General features: G+C 36.0%; 1 protein-coding gene across 12 annotated transcripts in view; it reads left to right on the top strand.

The window, feature by feature from the left end:
• DIDO1 (death inducer-obliterator 1) overlaps positions 1-20,642 on the top strand; it is a 62,222-nt gene extending 41,580 nt beyond the window's left edge. For 9 of the 12 annotated variants that reach the window (XM_075166685.1, XM_075166687.1, XM_075166681.1 and 6 more), the window contains 10 exons: positions 923-1,391; positions 2,337-2,496; positions 3,207-3,323; positions 3,551-3,658; positions 4,121-4,256; positions 4,386-4,932; positions 5,813-5,966; positions 7,001-7,090; positions 7,768-7,963; positions 15,481-20,642. In XM_075166685.1, coding sequence (XP_075022786.1) covers positions 923-1,391; positions 2,337-2,496; positions 3,207-3,323; positions 3,551-3,658; positions 4,121-4,256; positions 4,386-4,932; positions 5,813-5,966; positions 7,001-7,090; positions 7,768-7,963; positions 15,481-18,881 — 5,378 coding nt within the window. In that variant the 3' untranslated portion in view covers positions 18,882-20,642. Of the gene's footprint in view, positions 1-922; positions 1,392-2,336; positions 2,497-3,206; positions 3,324-3,550; positions 3,659-4,120; positions 4,257-4,385; positions 4,933-5,812; positions 5,967-7,000; positions 7,091-7,767; positions 7,964-8,659; positions 12,986-15,480 lie in introns of those variants that run through there. The other 3 variants (XM_075166689.1, XM_075166691.1, XR_012676301.1) reach the window with 3 other exon arrangements.
• Positions 20,643-20,962: the final 320 nt, after the last annotated feature.

The following is a 20,962-nucleotide window of genomic DNA, read 5'->3' as shown; positions in this document are numbered from 1 at the left end:
CTTGTATATGATATGTATCAATTATTCTAAACATGAGAAAAAAAATGTTTAATGGAATATCTGAATAGTGTGAATGGAATAGTTTGTGAATGGTGAGAATTAGATGGCCACAGCCTGAGCAGCGATACTAATGTTTAATTATTCTATAAATCTAGAATTCAGCTAGGAACTGAATAGGAAGATCTAATAATAGCTCATGGTAATGTCATCAGTATGATATTAATGCTAGCAACCAAGTAGATTGTGTATGTGTTTAAATTTTTTAAGTAACTTCTGTGCTGTGTAACTTGTCTGTCTTTGCTTGCTCTTTAAAATAAAAAGTCTGGGGGAAAGGGTTTATTAAACTTCAATAATACTAAGGATAATAATGCAGTTTCAAATTCATGGACTCTATCATCAGGTCACTCTCTGTAATAAACAGGTTCTGTAAGGTGCTATGAGAATTTTTCTGTTTAAATGTAAGATGTGGGTTGTATTGCCTTTTTTTTTCTTTTAAAAATGTGTAAAAGTTTGGGGAGTTTTTGAAGCTTATCCCACTCAGGAATCTTTGAAGGTGGTGCCTTTTTTTTTTTTTTCCCTCCTCTCCTCTCCAGTTTTCTTGCGTAGATTATAAATAAAATTTTCAACCTTTAGAGCCAAAGTGGAACTCTCTTAAACTCTTCTGTTGGCCTCTGAGATGAAGTATTCTCTGGAGGATCAAAGACAAATTTCTTCCAAAAAAATTATGTCAACCTCTGCATGGTTTTTAAAATTACTTTTAAAAAGGCTAGTGAAAGTAAATAGCTTTAATTGCCTACTTGATAATTATTCTCTGGAGATGTCATTTCACAGACTTTTCTTTATAGATTGGTAACTGATCTTCATGAATAGGAAGTTATAAAGTTAAGCCTTTAATATTGTATTTTATTCTTTGTTTTAACAGCTCAAAGGGAAGAGAAAAAGCATGAAGATAGAGCAGAGCCTACACTGGCATCGAAGAAAGCTGTTGCATCTATAATGGAGAAACAGATGTCTTCTCTCACTAAAAATCTTCCTTCAAAGAAGTCCCCATCCTTCTCTAACGCGTCACTAACTAAGCAACCACTTAAACCTTCTGCTGGAAGTTTCAAAGGTGTAATTCCCAAGAAACCTTGGCCTTCATCAGGCAGTGTTCCTTCATCAGGCAGTGTTCCTTCAAAACATTCATCTCTTTCTCATGGCTCATCAGTTTCCAAAAAACCAGCTACATCTTCCAGCTTGGGTGGAGGACTCAAAAAGCCTTCACTGTCTTCCATTTCTACCGCATCTGGAAGTAGTCAAGCAAAAGCATCAGCTAGTCCTATGCAGTCACAGCCCAACTCTCAGATTCGACAAAATATTCGACGGTCACTAAAAGAAATTTTATGGAAGAGGTGGGAATTCAAAGCACTTATTTTATATAGGAAGCTACAACTAGATGTAAATGTTTAGCCTGCAGAGTTTTGTTTACTTTTTGATAAGGGATATTGAGGGATTGAATTTATACTACAAATTACTACAAGTATAATTGGCATTTCAGGTTTATATTAAAAAAAAAATTTTAAAATCCTGATACAAAATAAATGTGCATGTGAAAAAGCCTTAAAAAAAAAAAGAGAAATCTCACTATTCCATCTATATTGAGGCAATGACAGTTGAAGAATTAAATTACACCACAGAAGCTTTTATAATGCAGGTGCTCTGAAGTTTTAAAATCTGGTGATGGCAATGTTCAGGGATGTAGAGGTTGTAGGGAACATAATATAGGAAATATAGTGAAAGGTTAAAGGCTTACTGAAGCCTCTCCCTTCCCAACATAAAAATCAACAACAACAAACCCTGGTCAGTGGACAATTGTATCATTTAGGAAAGAAAAAAAAAAACCCAAACAAAACCAGGAAATTGTCCCACAACGATTATTAAAGCTAGTACCAGCCATCAATATTTATTATAGAGCATGCACTCTTGTATTGACTCTAAAATGGAAATGCTGTTCACAGTGGAAAATCTAGGACTAAAACTCAAGTGCGTGGGCTCCCTGTGTCGATCACGGCAGAGAAACTCCTAACTTCAGTGCCATGAGCAGGAGCAGTTGTAAAGGCTGACGTCGGTTCACAAAGGCCGTCTTCTGTGGACAGAAGTGAAGGGTTGCCATAGTTCACAGTCCAAGGTCCTGAGTTAGACTTTGGCTTTGAGGTGTCTTTTAAAGGAGTCTTGAGTCCTCACTGAGTGAGGAGGAGCCTCGGTTAGCTCCTTCCTCTGAAAAGTTAGTTTCTATGGATGCTACCTGAAGATTCATGCCTAACATAAATGCGCGTACCCTTTTTTGTTTTTAACAGAGTCAACGATAGCGATGATCTGGTCATGACAGAGAGTGAAGTAGGGAAAGTAGCACTCAATATTGAAAAGGAGATGTTTAATTTGTTTCAAGTTACGGACAACAGATACAAGAGTAAATACCGTAGCATCATGTTCAATCTCAAGGACCCCAAAAACCAGGTTTGGAATTTCCTTAAACAGTAAACATATACTGAAATATACATTTGGTTTTTAATGATATGTCAAACTCTATCCTCAACGTTAAGAGTTTCAAGATAGAGACTTATGAATTATACTATAAAAGATTAATTATAAAGCCATTCAAATCTCTAAAAAAAAAAATTTATCCAGTAGGAATTAAAAGTCTACTTTATTTGGTCATGTGTTTTTATTAAGTTTGGGCGTTTGGTGTGAAATATTTATTTACAGAATGGCTTTCTTAAAATAAATACAGACTTTATTAATTTCTCCTCTTGTGACATTCTGTAGTATGTGTTGGATACTGCCCATGTACGTGATCATATTGATGCTTTAAAAGAAAAAAATGGAAGCTGGTGCAGATGAAAATATCCACTGGAGAACACTTGAAACTTTTTGGTTTTTAAGTTTCTACAATAAATATGAAACAGGAGAGTGGCTGCTCAACTTCTGACATTCCTATTCAGTTATATTGATAGATATTGATGATAATGAGGAAAATTCGTACTTTGTGTTTGTTTCAATCTTATTTTCTGGTTGTTGCACCTTTCCAAATTTGCTTATAAGTAGCCGATATTTTTAATAGAGAATTAAGAAACTGGAACAGGTTTTGCCTGTTCAGCACTGCAAATCTTGTTAGTTACCCAAGCAGGTTCTCTTCAGCTTGGCTACAAAGTCCGTTTTGTTTTCAGGGACTTTTTCATCGTGTCCTTCGTGAGGAAATCTCACTGTCAAAACTAGTGAGAATGAAACCAGAAGAACTTTTATCTAAAGAACTGTCTGTATGGAAAGAGAAACCAGCTAAAGCAGTAAGTAACATAATTTCCCCCTGTGCCCTTAGATACGAATTTAAGAGCAAGTTTGCCAACCCTTACCGCCCATATTATGTTAATGCACCGTTTTCTTCCTAATTAAATGCTAGTAATGTTCAGTTTCAATATACTTTTTCTCTACCACCAGCCAAATGATAAAGTACAGAATAAAATTATAAAATAAATATATGGACTTTTTACCAAAATGGTTTTGTTTCTTTCAGATGATAGAATCAAGAAGCAAATCTCATGAAATCAAGAAAACATCTGTAAAACGGGAACATATGCAAGTTGTAAATATGGAAGATTCTCCGCCAGTGTCTGATTCTGATGTAAGTATTGGCTATTGCTTCAGCATGAAGACATCAAGGGAGATAAATGGTAACTAGGGCCTCAAATTTTTCATCAGAAGTGCAGATTGCTTCAATGAACTGTAAGGATATTATCACCTAGTAGGTGTGCTATGAGCATTTTTCCTTTTAGTTTGAAGGAGTGCAACAACCAAATAATAGGCATATTTTGCATGCACTTCTAAAATGCTGTGTATTTTTCAGCCCTTGCTGTCAATTTACAGAGAAATCTTTTATTTCTGAACATTAGCTGTCTACTTCAGAACCCTGTGGAATGAAATGAGGACAAATATTATTTGAGAACTCTATCTGACATGATATGCTTTACCAAGGCCTTTAATCTTTTTTTTAAAGAACTGAAGTTAATTAATGGTTTCCAAAGTGTTTTTTTTATGGTTGAAATTAATGACAACTGGAATATTTTTTGTGATTATTCACTTTTAGGAGCAGCAGGAGTCAGCCCGAACTGCACCAAATTTAAACAGTGCTCCTTCTCTAGACGTTTTTAGCAGTATGTTGAAGGATACAACAAGTCAACATCGAGCCCATCTTTTTGACCTGAACTGCAAAATCTGTACAGGTATCTACAGCGCTGACTTTGTGCAAAGTAAAAAAACTGTTATGTTAAGAGTGTTGTTTGTTTATTTGGTTTTCTCCAAACTATTTCATTGTTAAATAGTAATCAAAAGCTTTTAAAATAAATTTTTAGGTCAGATTTCAGCATCTGAAGAAGAAGTACCGCCTAAGAAGATAAAGTCAGTGGCTCCTGTTAAAAAGGTGGAGTCGAAATCAAAACCAGAAGTTCAGCCAAAGTATGAAAGTCCTGCACCAACCTCAACAGCAGAGCCTGCCAAAGAGGCCGACTCTGAAAACGCAATGGAAACTGAAGTTGGACCAGTAGCAGAAACAGCTTCTCAGTCAAGCGTAGAAAGAACTTACATTCCTACAACGCAGGGCCATAACAATACAGATTCTTCTGTACCTGAAGAGGCTTCTGCTTTTCCTGCCTCTTGTGCTGGCGGAGTTGTCACAACCGTAACAGTTTCTGGCAGAGACCCTAGGACAGCAATGAGCAACTCCTCTGGTGTTGTGACACCAGCCTTGCGTTCTGGTCCTGCATCTGACAAAGTTTCAACAGGGGAAACAAAACTGGAAACTTCAAAACCAGTTATGACTGTCCCCAAATCAATATTAACAAAACCATCATCCTCACCAGATCCAAGATACTTAGCAGTTCATCATTCACCCAATATCAAGTGCGTATACTTAACAGTAAGCCAAGCTACCGAATCTTTAATGTGGTTATCTTCAGAGTCCCAGGTGTCCAATGTCCTGTTCCCCTCCCCCCAATCGAAAGGCATGTTCAACTTCAAAGTTCAGGTAGCCTGATTCAGATTTTTAATTTACCATCTTCTCATTCACCTTCTCTAGTTGGTAGAATTTTCTGAGCATCAGTGTATGTTGACAGCAAAGATTCTACAATGTGTTTCAGCAGATAAATAAAACTTGCAGGTATTATGCAGACTTAGAAATCTGCATGTACATTAATATATAGAAAGCGAGTGTATGTGAGAGATGGTTTAAAGGCATTTCCAGATTTTCATCCTATATTAAAATACTATTACATCTGAATTTATGAATATGAATTAAAATTAACCAATTGTTCAGCTTGAAAGAAAGTGGATTTCTCTACAGTATATACAGTAGTAAAATTAAATATTGCAAAGTATATCCTTAAGAAACTGCAGTTAAAAGATTTTTGTTCATAGCAAATTCTTTTACTTGAGAATCTCTTTCAGATGCATATTGTTGACTCAATTAGTGGTAAATATATAATTCAGATTAGTTTGTTATAGAGTCAGGATCACAACAGTTGTAGTGCTAACCTAATTTTATAAAAGTCATATCTTTCGGCATGTTTTTGCTGGTAGGCAGCTACAAGTTTATTTTCTGTTACTGCTTGCTTTTTTCACCAATACCAAGTTAATGGAAAACATTAACAAAGCATTTAGTAAAAATTCTGTTATTTGTTTAAAGTAAAGTATTTGATCAATAGGAGGAGGGAAGAAAAGAAAAAAAGAAGGGACCATTCTCATTTGTATTCTGTAACCTTTCTTTTTTGGATTTGTTTTGCAGTGTTGCAGAGCCACGCTCGCCTCAAGACAGTGATACTTCCCTCTTTCTCTCTCGTCTCAACACCATTTGGAAAGGATTTATTAACATGCAAAGTGTGGCCAAATTTGTCACTAAAGCATATCCTGTCTCCGGGTGTTTTGATTATCTTAGCGAGGTTAGCACTGACATGTTTATGTGTTTAGAATAAATCTGTACTGCAGTTCCTGTTGCTAGAAAGGCTGGGGTCACTATATATATATTGTTGTATTAGAACTGTAGCAGTGGTAATTGGCATCCCTTTAGTAATAGGAAAAGTAGCTCAAGAAAAAAAAAAAGCCTTTTAAAAATTCCTCACAAATTGTGAAGAATTCTCATGTCTTCAAACATATTTATACATATGTTAGGATGTAACATGGAGTAATACCTTTATTTCAGCTTCATTTTTTGAAAAGAAGTTTTAGAGCCAGTATTTTAAAGTAGATGTTGTGTTCTGTTCTTGAACTAGAAGGATCACTTATGTGATCTATTACAAAATTTTGTTTGTCCGTTTATCAAAAATATCATCCTTTTTACTAATTTTCAAATAAAAACAGTTGGATGATATTATTCTGGGAGGGTGTACATTCAAATAATGAGACAGTATAAAGGTTTGCACTAAAACAAATGAGCTTTTCTTTCTCTCTTCTCTGAAATGCATTTTATGTGACTTAGGAAGTTTCAAATACAAATGTGTGTTTTAGGACTTTTACTAGTAGGGTTGTGGTTCTTTTTGGTATTGCTTTTGCTAAACTGAGTTTCAGTGTCCTCATGACAGGAAGCTCACTAGAATTTATGTGACCTGTAGTCACGAGTGCAGCATTTCCTGAGAAACTGAAGGTGTGGAGAAAATCTGTATTTCAAACGGCAGCTTCCCTGTAAAAACAAAGCCAATAATGGGCATACAGAACTATTAGACATTTTGCTGCTGTCCTTGTTTGGGAATGCTTTTTCTGTTCCATGTGTACTGTTAGCCTTTTGGTAACATGCCATAATTAAACACCTTGAAATTTAGAAATAGCCTGTCTGAAATTAGAAAAGTATGTATGAAAGTTTACTAAAATATAATAGTGCGTTATCCACTAGGCAACTGGGATGGGGCAACCTGCACTGCTTTTAAACATTAGTCTCTTTGGGTTTTTCTCATACTACCATGTAATACTTCTTGTTTAGGATTTACCAGATACAATTCATATTGGTGGGAGGATCTCACCGAAGACAGTCTGGGATTATGTTGGCAAACTCAAATCTTCGCTTTCTAAGGTATTCACTTAAAATCCTTTGCAAAACCCAGAAGAAAAATACAGCAATATAAGATGACAACTTTTTATAATATAAATTAGTAAACAGCAAATACTAACATAGATCACACCTGGAAAACTACCAACACCACTTACTCCTTTGAAATTTTTGATTTATTGAAGAAACATGTTTATTGAGCTGCAGATCCTCTTGATCTCTCTTGCATGGTAGTTAAATCTTCATACTATTTATTCATTTTTAATGATTGAACATAAATAAGCTATTTATTCAGTATTGAAGATTGAAATTCAAATTTTAAAGAAAAGGAACTTATCATTTAATGTATGTAATAGATTTTACTATTAAAAACACTTCAGAAGTGAACAAATGATGCACAGTATACAGATATAATCATGAAACTTAGGAATTTTCCATGTCTTTCATGTTAATTTGAGCCTCAAGATGTTTAGTTTGATGTAAGATACACAAATAATTTGTGTTTCTGAAAATGACAAACCTAATTCTGTTTTAATATTACAAATTGAACAACAGTACTCTCTTAAAGCTAGGTATTGCCTTGAAAACATAGTTGGAGTGATAAATGTACAATTTATTTTTACCCCTGGAATTTGCCCTTTACCATTTTATTTGCTGGTATGTTGCAGGTTGAATTTTTCCACTTTGCTTTTGTATTACAGGAATTGTGTTTGATTCGTTTCCATCCTGCAACAGAAGAAGAAGAAGTTGCCTATATCTCTCTCTACTCCTATTTTAGCAGTCGTGGTCGTTTTGGTGTTGTAGCTAATAACAACAGACATGTCAAGGATCTCTACCTGATCCCCCTGAGTACTAAGGACCCAATTCCTTCCAAACTCTTGCCCTTTGAGGGACCAGGTAAGCACAAAACAGGGGAGGTTAACTGCTAGGTAAAATCACAAAACAAAAGTCAATCTGAGACAAGTTGTTGTTGAATGTTTAATGTAAGCATTATTAAATTTTTTTATATAAAACCAGTTTTAAAGTATGTAAATAGGGAAAAATTGGAAATCCAACTCTGTTCAAGATAAAATTGTCTAAAATTTACATAGCCTTTCCAATAAGATGCTTATATGCTATTAGGAGGATGAGTTTACCTGTAAAATCAAGTATGTGGAACAGCCACTATATTGAAAAAGAAAAACCACAACAAAAAACCCCTACCCTATCTTGAGCAACCCAGAAGTCCACAAAACCTAGGCCCTTACAAGCCATTCACCATCGCTTAAATCAAGCAGGAAACTTTGCCCACAGAGGAGTTAAGAAATCTCTGAAGACAAAGGTAATATTTATAGTGGTTTCACTACATTGTCATTGTCTCATGCTAAGTATTATGCTGTACGTGCAATATGGTGCACAAGGTGTTTGATATGTTTTGTTCTAGTTGGAGCAAACTCTAGCCAAATCACTGACTTCTGAAAATTGGTTTGTTGGGGGGGAAAGGGATCCACATTCCTTAGGGTTAGTAGGTGGCAGACAGTAGTTGGTATAGGCAGGTTATATTATAATGTGCTATTTTTAGATAAAATTACCAGTAGTAATGTTTGGCTTAAGTTTGCTCCCTGTTTGTGCATTGAACATGGTGACAGAAGAACTGAGAAAGAATTCAGCCATGAAACACCCTTCTATTACAAAACTTGAAGTCATCTTCATCTGAGGATGGAGGAGGTGCATATGCTTAGTTTCCAAAGAAGTATCTGGGGTTTTATATAAAATAACAGATTAAGAAGCTGAAGAACTACAGGTAATACTTCATTGTCATAGCAAAGGTTTGCAAAATATTAAATGGTAAGTATGAAACAGCAAACATGCTGACCTTTCTGAGAAGCTGACTGTCCTCTACTCCTCAAACACAAATTTAGGACTAAACTCAATAAAGCATTCTCAGAGCTTATATGTAGGAGCAACAGTGTCTGGGCCAGGTTTTCATGTGTTAATGGCATATGACTTCAACAACAACAACAAATGATAGATCGTTAGTTAAATGCTCTCCCTTCCTTCATGAGATTGCAAAGGGCACTTACTCTGCACCCTCAGACAAGATTCTTCTCATACACTCCAAGTCTGTCTTACCCGTCCTTGAACATTGTCTAGGTCATTGTTTTTAGCCTATAGCTAAAAAGGCAGGATTATTGCTATCTAAATTATAGCAGTATAGCTATAATTTCTGAATCTCAGCACCTCATAGTCTTTAACTTACTGAATTCTTGAAAGATAGGCAAAAACTGTTATTCCCATTTAATAGCCAAGAAGTGAAAACACTTAAGTGCAGAACACTTTTGGCACAGGGATGTAGGCAGAGAGTCTTAACTCATGAACTGGTCTTTCCAGCCAGAACAAAAGAAATACCCGCCTTTCTGGACAGTAACACAAGAATGGGATTGGCCATGGAATCGGCTGTAAATGTCTGCAGTCTTTTGCTGGGCTAGTAAATAACCTGCTTTAGGGAGGCACTTACCTAATTGTTGCTTACTTGCATTCCTGTGGAAATACCAGTTTTGCGTTTTACCCTTCTTTTACTTTTCCATTATAGGTTTCATTTCAAATGAAACTTAGATTGGGGGTTGGCAAATGTAGACAAACTCTACTAAGTATTAGTATAAAAATTTGTAATGTCAGCCTGGTTCTGCTGAGTTTCAAGTGCAAAAGTTTTTCAAAACTGGAGGGAATTGCTCAGAAGAAATACAGCTATCATTTGCAAGTGTTGTTCATGGAGGCAAATTTTATGAGTCAGGTTTTCAAACTGAAATACATACTTGTAGGCAAAGTGGATTAAAGAATAGCAATAGAAACAAGGTTCCAAAGGCAGAGAGGCCATATGATGTAACAGCTTCATAGAAGACCCACTTAGACTTCTGCCATCAATTCACACTTCTTAGAAACTTCTGTAGCAGCCTTTATTTCACAGTTGTGCTAAGTTGTGGTTCATATTTTAAAACCAGATCCAGTATGGGGGGGCAAAACAATCAGGTAAGCTGTTTTTCTGTTTTTGTGTATGTATTAAAACCACAGCATAAAAGACATGTAATCCATTCTTTTTAATGACATCTGATGGAATTCACCGCTTTTTCTTTCTTTCACAATCAATAAAAATATTTTATGGAAAGTGGTCATTGTCTCCTTAAATTTAATCGTGTACCTTCAAGTAGAGTTTAGCAAGGACTCGAAAAGCACTATGCTTTAGATAGCTTAAGATGATTTGATAAATATGACTGGAGGGGGGGGGAGGGAGAGGACAAGAAAACTCTGCCACTCCAGAAATCCTAGTTAGAAGATATTCCAGCTGTATCAGCCAGTTCCATCAGGCACGTATGGATTATGAATTTCTCCTGTTTTCTGATGGACTGGATTTGGAACACAACTGAGGACTTCTGAACTGCGCTAGTACCTAGAAGATCTACAGAAAACTTTGACATGGGTGATTTAAAAACAGAGGAAAATGGAAGGTTATCCATATGTGTACTTAATTAATCTCAGACATTTATTAGCACATTTTATGTATCAGTGGGCTCTTCTGCATTGTCTTTTTGCAGTGGTTTACTGTATGTGAATTTACTTGTCTGTTTCACATACACACTAACTGTTATTTAGCATTTTTATCTGTAGATCTCAAAGCACTTTGTAAAAAATAGCATAATCAGACTTAATTACCAATAGAAAGTGATTTATTGAGGGATTTAGTGGCAACATTGGGAATGTCACAAATATCTTACATAGTTAAAATAAATGAATTTTAATAAAACAGCCATATATCAGCAAAGGATTCCACAAACGTTGATATATCTCTTTTGGTAGTTTACAATAGGAAGTATGTTTTTTATTAAATTATGAAGGCATGAAATCTCCTCATGCTGTTTAGAATGCTCTTAAAAATTGCAACAAATGGAACAAAATTTTAACTGTACTCCGAATGGAGTTAGGTGTCTTCATCTCAGCAGATATCATTATGAAAAGTAGCAGCAGTAGAACATGGCATTATGAACCTTATTTTCTATGCCAGCCAATTCCATTCAGCAACCGTACCTTAATGTGCAGCGGTGTTGCAATGCTGGAAGTGATCTATATCCCTGAATTAAGGGTGCACACATTTGATGATAATTGTCAGTTGCTCTCATGATTAATTGGGACAAATATTTGAATGGTGTTGATAAAATTTAACGAATACCTTGTTCTCTGCAGTTTAAAAATGTACACCATGGGTATGCTTAGTCCATTCCTGTGGTTTTGTCGTTGATGTACAGAAATTAGGCATATATCTTTAACAGTACAAGTAACTTCTTACCAGCTGATGATGACAGGGAAAGATGTGGCCATTATATGCATAAATATGGTAAAACTGATTTAATGAAAAAATGAATTTAAGGGTAGGAGAAACAAATATTCATCCAGTACTAATATTTAGTATATCCTGTTTTAATGGCTTTAGTTACAGGATGTAACTCAATAAAACCAGCACGTGGGCTTCAAATACATAATAGGATAATAACTATTTTATAAATAATTTAGCTCTGAAAGCTACTAACTCTGCCGACACAGCTTGCAGCACTTTTTAAATGCTTGCCGGTAAAAGACAGTCATTGAGCAATAGTTGGAGACTGCAGCCAACATTTTTGTTGTTACCTAAAATTAGGCACTTAATCTGTTTATGGATAGTGAAACAGAATGGGACTGACCTTTGAAATGCTGGTCTAGTTGTATGTTTCCATTCAAAAGAAGCATTTAGTATCTGATAACTTTGAACTGCATGAATGTAGAAGCCAGATTAGGCATAACTTCTAATATTTGTGTAAAATTACAGTATCAAAATGTAAAATTTTAATGGATTTATTCTATTATGACTAAACTCTAAACAGATTAAATTATAACTAATGTTATTAACTTACTAATGGAATTTATTCTCTTGAAGTGTATTAAAATTTTACCCTGTTTTAATTGGTGACTTGATCTCTGTTTCTTACAGGGATTACAAACTGATTTTTCAGTAATTGCTGTTTATTAGATACCCTGTCTGATGGATTTTTGAAACCTGTTTATTTCAATTATTCAATGTTTGAGATTCATTGTATCTAATTGCATAAATCACAAGTCTTTGCATAAAAGTAGATAACCAAAACATTAAGAATAGAAGAACAGGAAATGCCTATGAGGAGTTTTTGGATGAACACCAGTTTGTGAGATACTCTGCACTGGTCAACACCGACCAAATGTGGAGTCATTATTCATATACTGATAAAGAAAAAATATAAAGCAAATTCACACACAGTGAACCATTTCTAACTAATGAGTCTATTCTGACTGTAAATTGTGAATGTTTTTTTTTCCCAGTTAAGTTGTCTTATTTTTGAACTATGCCTTGATCTTATATATTAATATCATTTCATTTAAGGTAGTAAATTATTGTGAACAGAACTGCTAGAATTGCTTGTAGGCTGTGGGTGCAAATGAGTATTTGGATAAGTCAAGTATTTATGTGGTCCTTTTTGAATAATCATAGATTCACTGAAAATAATTATTTGTTTAGTTCCTGTCCTGCCTACTTTCTGAGATTGTACATCTCAGCATCCCTACGCCTCTCAAGGGACAAATTCGTGCATGTACTGAATTACTAGCAAATCTTAGTTCTGGTAATATAGGCGGTTAATTTTTTTCATGTATTTGTAATTTTTATGATTTTTTTCTAAATATGAAAGAAGAGGGTGAAAATTGGCAACACTTACTAACACAGAAATCTTCTACCTGGAGGAAAGAGGCTTTCTGGCACTGAATTTTAGATGTACAAATAGGAAATAATATGTACTACAAAATGAAAAATAAAAGAGTATTTAAAACAGCACGTCCAATACCCTCTTAACCACAGAACTCTAAAACTTGACCACTGAACTGCAAAATAATATAAATTCTATTTTGGATCTAGGATGCATTCTACAGAATAACTGTTTACCAAAAACTTTCACTCAAATTTAATTATTCTTGTTTCTCAACATAATTATAATGAGAGCCATTCCTGATAGGAAATCTCAAGCAAATATTTTAGACTGGCCTCAAATTTTCACTATAATTTTGTCTGATCTTTCAAAAAGACTATTTCTAGGAAATAACCAGACTTTGCTTGTTTCTTCATTAAGTGATTAAAACAGTTTCACTGTACTGTTACCAGTTACAATCAGAAGAACACAGAATTTTAGAGGAGGGTTTTTTCCCTCAATTGTCAAGAGATCTCATAAAACTTTGAAGTTAGCTTGTTTGAAAAATTACTGTCTTTGTCTTATTATCTGTAGTTCGTTATTTGGAAAATAAGGTTTATATGAGCATAAGAACTGGAAGTGTCGGTGATTTAGGGGGACATTCTGTGAATAAAAGTTATTGCTTAATGAAATATATAGCAAGTATTGAAGAGAAATAATAAGTTTAAAACATAAAGCAGCTATGGTTTTGGTGTGTTATTTAGCAAACTGCAAATAATTCCTGCAGTATAGGCTTTCACTGAAGGAGAAATCTTAATTGGTTCTAATGCTTCGGCTTTCCCTTGGCATCAATTCAGCAAAGTTTTCATCTTGTACTTAAGTAGGTTCTAACTGAACTTAGCTTAAGCTGTAAGAGTGATGGTATCTTCTCACTGACAAAACTTCATATTTAACCTAAAAATATGCTAAACTCTCTCACTGATTTCTCAGTGTGAAGTTAGCAACCAAAGAACTTAGAAAAGGTCAAGTTTATTAAACATGAACATAAATTTAGGAAAACACCGGATGTAATTTTCTCATTAGATGGTAAATTTAAGAGTCCCCTTAAAATTTCAAATTCAGTTGTTTCAGTAAAGTAACATGTCTGTGAATGTGGTTTGCTAATGGAATATGTCTGCAACTGTGGGGTCTGGGGTTTTTTGTTGGTATCAAAAAGTTTTCGATGCTAATAATTAGATAGCTAAAAATTGTTCCTTAATGAGCAGTTGGTTTGGTTTAATAAGAACAAAGAACATATATATATATATAAAAAAATCTTACAGGATCATGAACAGAAGGAAAAACATAGGTCATGGTTCTTGTCTTACCATTTAACCACAGTGAATATTATCTCTTACTTTACAGATTGTTTTGTGTTTCTGTATTACTGCTTCCTAGCTGGATGCAAATCATAACTATTGGCACATATGGGGGAAAGACAGTGGTCCTCACATGAGGACCTTTTAAAAGTCATTAAGTCCAGAAGTTAAAAAAGCCTCTCTTTATACAGATTTTCTACATTTGCCACCAACTATATGTTAAAGGATTTATTCCCTGCCCGTCATTCTGGACATGTTTATCTTCCACAAGTGCCAGTGGGAACTGTGCATGTAAAAGGAAGAAATACAGTAACATGAAACAGACCTACAGACCTTTGCATTTTTCCTCTTTATCAGAAACTTTCCCATCATTTTTGGATATACTTCTCCAAGGATTCAAGTCTGAAGCTTTCACAAAGGAGTAATTCTGCTCACAATGTTTTTTACTTATTGAAAGGCCTACAGCGTCGAACTGAATCCTGCAACAGAGGGTTTAAAGTCACCTTGCCCTCTGCATACCCCATTCGTACCAGCCAACCGTTGTCTTGCAGAGAAAGCAAACGCACCCAGCCTCCCTTTCTCCCACACGCTAAACTCTTGTCTGCTTAAGCTCTCTTATGCTTGTTTGGTATGTTAGTTGTCAGTTTCCCTGCTTCTATCACGTTTTAAAATAATGTCTGCTGGAAAAAACCAAACAAACAGGGAGTGGGTTACAAACTTTAATACTGTTTCCAAACACAGTTTGTTTGAGGTTATCTTTTTAGCAATTACTGGTATTTGTTTAACTTAGAGACAGACAAAATATTTATAGACTGGTGTAAATGTCAATGTAGTCTTTAGCACACGTTATAACAGAAATACAGTTATGAAGTTTAGCCTAGGTTTTCTCACTTTTCAGTATCGCTGTGTATACAACATATTTGCAAACTTATTTAAAAGTAAATATACGATTTTTCAAGGGGAGAGGTAGGGGTGGTTGAACAACAACAAAAATGACGTAGCAATACAAAAATACAAAAACTTTCTTTGGTTTTGAACATTTGCAGAAACACTTTTTAATAATCATACCTGTTGCTGCAATCTTTTATTAAAAGTATCAAGGAAGGAATTAAAACTTTACTTACTAGATACAAATATATATAAAAAAAGTAAAGAAAGAGATGCATATGCTTATGGACTAATGAAAATTGCCAATAGGTTATCTAATGGAATTGAGAAAAGCTGTTATCTTTATGACTTTTGTACTCTGCCACTATATAAAATAGTAAGTTTCTACTGAAAGCAAAATTAAAAATTAGTTTTTTACATATACAATCTTTGTGTTCCCTTTCAGGTCTTGAGTCATCTCGGCCAAATTTAATTCTTGGATTGGTTATCTGTCAGAAAGGGAAACGTCTTGCCACTGGCATTGAAACAGAAAAGATAGAGGAAAAGCGAAGCAGAGTTCAAGCACATGAGGAAACCGAAACATCACTGTTCTCTAAAGGGCCACTAGCTGCTTCGCAAGAGAAGAAAACCCCGAAATACACACTTTATTCAGGAGATTCAACTGTAAGTACAACGCCACCTGGGTCTCCTCCACCTCCACCCCCACTTCCCATTCCAGACACCTCAGCAGTTACACCTTCAGTATTAAAAATACTGTCCTCAATTAAAAGTGGAACCACAACTACTGTAACGCCACCAATTTCAACTGCTGCTTCTGCAAGCGTTACTGCTACGCATTCTTCATCCTCAAAAACTGCCACACCTCTCGAGCACATCCTGCAGACACTTTTTGGAAAAAAGAAAACATTTGAGCCTCTTGCTAAGGATTCTGAAACTGTCCAGTCGTCAAATCAGGAAGCCCAAGCTGCTGCTGATGGAGGAATGTCAGCTGTTCCTTTGTTAGATCCCATTGTGCAACAGTTTGGACAGATGTCAAAAGACAGAGCTATAGAAGAGGAGGAGGACGACAGACCATATGATCCTGAAGAAGAATATGGTCCGGAGAAAGCTTTTGAATTGCAGACTGGTGAAAGTGAAAAACGATATCATGTGGAAAAGCCATCTAACACAGCAGAACTAGAGGATGAGGCCTACGATCCAGAAGATGAAACTATCTTGGAAGAAGCAAAAGTGACTGTTGATGATTTACCTAACAAAATGTATACAGACACTAAAAGCAATTCTTCAGAAACATCTGCTTCATATGTGCCTGATTTATCTGCATCCTCATCCTTGGTAGAACAGCAAAAAATGTTGGAAGAATTAAACAAACAAATAGAAGAACAGAAAAGACAACTAGAGGAACAAGAAGAAGCCCTCAGGCAACAAAGAGCAGCTGTTGGTGTTTCAATGGCTCATTTTTCAGTGTCTGATGCTTTAATGTCACCACCACCAAAATCTTCCCTAATAAAGACTGAATTATTCCATCAGGACCAGCAAGCCACACAAAAAGTAGATTTACCTTCATCTTTAAATCAGCAAGCACAAGTTTTAAACCAGGGCTGTGACCCACGGCAGAATAGAGATCCTCGACAAGCTAGAAGAATGGCAACGGAGACTAATGACAATGTTGATTCTCGAATAAAGCCACAGGTGGTACAGAATGAGATAGCCACAAGAGAAATTGCTCCAGCAAGTTTTCCAAATGCTTTGCAGACTTCACTTGGTAAGGAAGATAAAACTTTAATTTCTGCTACTCAGCCTGGTTTTAGTGGTGATAATTGGGTTTCAAGCGAAAAGGCTTCTACGGCGCCACAGAAAGAGGCATCTAATAGCAAATTTGAAAACACTGTTCAAGTTAATTTGGAAAATGTGAGTCAAACAGCTTCTGGAGAACCTTCTACATCCAAACCTTTACGTAAAGTGCTGCTTCCAACACCTCCAACTACATCTTTTCAGCCTAACTTCTCCACATCAAACGACAGTCAGTCTTTGCAAGATATGCATAAAGTATCATGGCCAAATGAGTCAAAGGAAGTAATGGGAAGGGATTCTTTTTCAAATACAATGTTTACTTCTCAGGAAAAGACAGCTGGTCAATTTGAACCAGAGAGGGGTCTTTCATCAGTGCAATATGACGAACAAAGAAATCCTCAGTCTCATCAATTTGTAGAACAAACTGAACCTCCATCAGTTCAGAGTGAGGGCGGACCTTCCCCACAGCACTTTGAAGAAAACCGAGCTGGACCTCCATTTTCTTTGTCTGGGCAGAAAGGAGGGCCTCCACCACCACTGATGCTCAATGCACCTGGAGGACCTCATGGACCTAATTTTAGAGGACCAGCACCACAGTTCTCTGAAGAGCATGGTTCTCCAAATAATGATGGGCAAAGAGGACCTCCATCTGGAAGATTTGGAGGTCAAAAGGGTCCCATTCCTTCCTTATTTTCTACACAGCATGGACCACCATCCCTTTTTGGTGATAACAGGGGCCCTGCCCCATCTTATCATGGTGTTCCAAGAGGAATGTCACCATCTCAGTTTGAAGATCGTAGGGAACCTCACATGGAACAAAGGGAATTTTCAGATTCCCAATATAATGAAATGATTAGGCCTCCAGGACAGTTCGAAGGACCAGATCCACCTCAGTTTATGGGAAACAGAGGACCTTCGCCTTTTCCTTTTGGAGGTCAAAGGCGACCCCCACCAGCTCAGTTTAAAGGACAGAGAGGAGGCCCTCAGTTTGGAGGGCCAAGAGGTCCAGCCCCGAGTCATTTTGGAGGACCAAGAGGGCCTCACCCAAATCAATTTGAAGGGCAGAGAGGTCCAGCTCCAAATCATATACCTGGTCCAAGAGGACTTTTGCCACAGCCATTTGAAGAACGGAGAGGGAGTCCACCACCCAGATTTGCCAACCAGAGAGGTCCAGCACCGCTTCAGTTTGGAGGACCAAGAGGAGCCACACCTGCACTGTTTCCAGAAGAAAATGAACCTCCCCCTTCTAGATTTCATTTCCAAGGTCAGTCACCACAAGGTATGAAGCCAACCCCAAGACCACTCCTGGACCTTCCAAGCCATCCACCACCCCACAGAAAAGAGATGTGGGAGGAAGCTGGACCATCTGCATCTCTTTCCAATATTTCTGGACAAGGATCTGAGTCGGAAGGACAGTGGTCAGCATCTGACTTCCGAGAAGGCAAAAATCCTGAATTTAGAGGCCAGACATTTGAAGGAAGACAGAGAGAGAGATATGAGGGAGGAAATAAAGACAAGGTTTTAGATCAGCCAGAGCCTCAGCAAGCAGATAATCGACAAAGTAGACCCTTTGAGGAAAGACGAAGGGATCGAGAACACGGCAGACCTTGGGAAAGAGACCGTGGCAGAAACTGGAATAGAGACAGGGACTGGGAGAGACACAGAGACAAGGAATGGGATAAAAACAGAGACAGAAACCAAAACAAAGATAGAGAGAAGGATTCAGAGCGGGCTAAAGAATGGGAAAGAAACAGAGACCGAGAGAGAGCAAGAACCAGAGAGAGAGAATCCTACAGAAGACGTGATAGAGAGCGATCAAGAAGCAGAGACAGAGATCGCGACAGAGAGAAAGACAGGGACCGGGATCGAAGCAGGGAAAAAGAAAGAGATCGAGAGAGAGATCGAGATCGTGAAAGAGAAAGAGGAAAAGATCGCAAAGATCGGAGTAAGAGTAGGGAAATTGGTAAAGAGATGAAGCCGAACACTGAAACACCGAAGGAAACTCAGAAACCAACAGAAACAGAAGCTTCATCTTCCACTAATCAGTCATAGAACTATGATTTGATACTATATTTCCCATAAATAATATACTTTTACAACACAGCAAGGACTGAGTCAGCATCTTCTGTATATACTGTATATTCTCACCTTTACAAAAATGCTGTTGTAAATCTAGCCTTACAAAATGTACTGACAAATTAGCAATTTTTGAACAACTGTGAATGAAAATACTCAAATAGATAAACGGCAAGAACATACTGGACTTTCACTTGCTGCATTTTGTGCATAATGTTTTTCTTATAAAAATTCACAGCGTTACCTGTACTGAAATTTTGTTTTTCTACTTGCATCTTTATCTTAAAATTTCCATTTACAGTACAGAAATGGAAAAAGTCTAAGAAGAGCATATTGCTTTTTAAGATTATAAAGTTATGTTTTCCAGTAACTTGAATTGTAATTTTATAAGAGAATTTAATCCAGACCTTAGGAGCCATACCTTTACATCTCATTTACGTGATATTTTGGTGTCAAAGTTGTTCCTACAGCACACGCTTTAAAAAAAGGAGTCCAATGTTGCTGTCTTGTTTATTTTACAACGGAAGGGTCGTGTGTATTTAGGAAAAGGCTGCAGAACAACAGAGGATTTGAAAATGGAATGTTATAAGCTTAAAGTGCACTATCTTCCTTTTTATATACAGGTATTTTGTGTTTTGGAATCCATCTGTTAAGTGTACAGCAAAGAAACAAGTCGTACTTAGTTTTTTCATGAGGCTGAGGGGTTTTAAATGTCGCATTTTTACAAATCTGTAATTAAAGAACATGCAAGAGTAGCACCTTTATAACCAGCAAAACTTATAAAAACATCAGACATTCATTTGAAAAAGGCTAAGATTACAAACGAATTGGTATACCAAAGGAAAGAAGAATAAGTTGGTTAAATAGGCCACTAAATCTGTTACTTTGATTGAACTGATTTAGTGAGCATTTTTTTTTTTGTTTTGGTTTTGCAGAATTTTGCCATAGACTTAAGAAATGTCCCCGCTTTACTGTACTTTTCATTCTAAACGTGTTTTGCTCCTGAAAAAAAAGTGTCACTGGTTTTTGTTAGACCCTACTTAGGCTGGTAGTGTATATAAAACTCTCCACTGAAAAAGGTATAACTGCATTAACCTTGAGAAGAAGAGTCGTGGTACTTCATGTTGTGATTCAAGAGGGAAGTTTTTCACTGTGAAATACATTACATTGCTACTTTTCCTGTATTCTTCAAGTACGTAATTCTGAAGTATGAAATAAAACCCCACTAATTTATTTGACCGTGTAAACTAACAGTTGGGTAAATATTTTGATATTTTTATAAAATAGTTTTGGAAATGTAAAATTAGATTCCTATAAACATTTGCACCTTGAAGACTACATTACAAGTAGCATGTATGCTATGTATCTCACTACAGATTTTACAGTTCATATTGGTGCATCTTTGAAGTCCTCATACATCAAGGATTTGCTGGTTGAAATGATCATCTGTATTCTGAACCTGTAGACAAAATGTTAAAATGCAGAGAGGTGGTATTAAATGCAAACATCTACTATGGTGTAAGATTTTTTTCTTAACGAGATGTTTCTAATTTAAAGACATACATAAAAGTATGCAAAACGTAAGTGTGTTTGTTTAGGTTTACTTGATAGAAATTTCTGTAAATTGTATTTTATATGGCAAAATATATCACTGTACATTAAAATATGGGACTTCACAGGTTTTTGTTACTGTAAGTAGAATAAACATCTACAGAGAACTGTTGTCCATTTCTTAAATCTGTATGTGTATATTATTTTCTAATTATTGCTACTTCTCAACAAGCCACAAAAGACTGATGGCACACAGGTTTCGTTTCCTCGTTGTTTAACGAAAGAAGATATTTTGCAGACATCACTACCAATTGATGTTTAATTGTAGGCATTCTAAAAAGCATATGAACATCTGTGCTTATGATTTTTCGCTCACTTTTAAAACATCCCCTAATTTATTCTGAAGGGTTTTTTTTATTTGCATTAGGAAGTTTGTAATTTGTAGATTTTACACCAAAACATCTAAAGAAAATAAAAAATATTAATTAATTCAGGTCAGCTTTGAA

Source organism: Calonectris borealis, chromosome 17, assembly GCF_964195595.1.
Source record: "Calonectris borealis chromosome 17, bCalBor7.hap1.2, whole genome shotgun sequence".
Classification (NCBI taxonomy): domain Eukaryota; kingdom Metazoa; phylum Chordata; class Aves; order Procellariiformes; family Procellariidae; genus Calonectris; species Calonectris borealis.
This window is presented reverse-complemented; position numbering and strand designations above follow the sequence as displayed.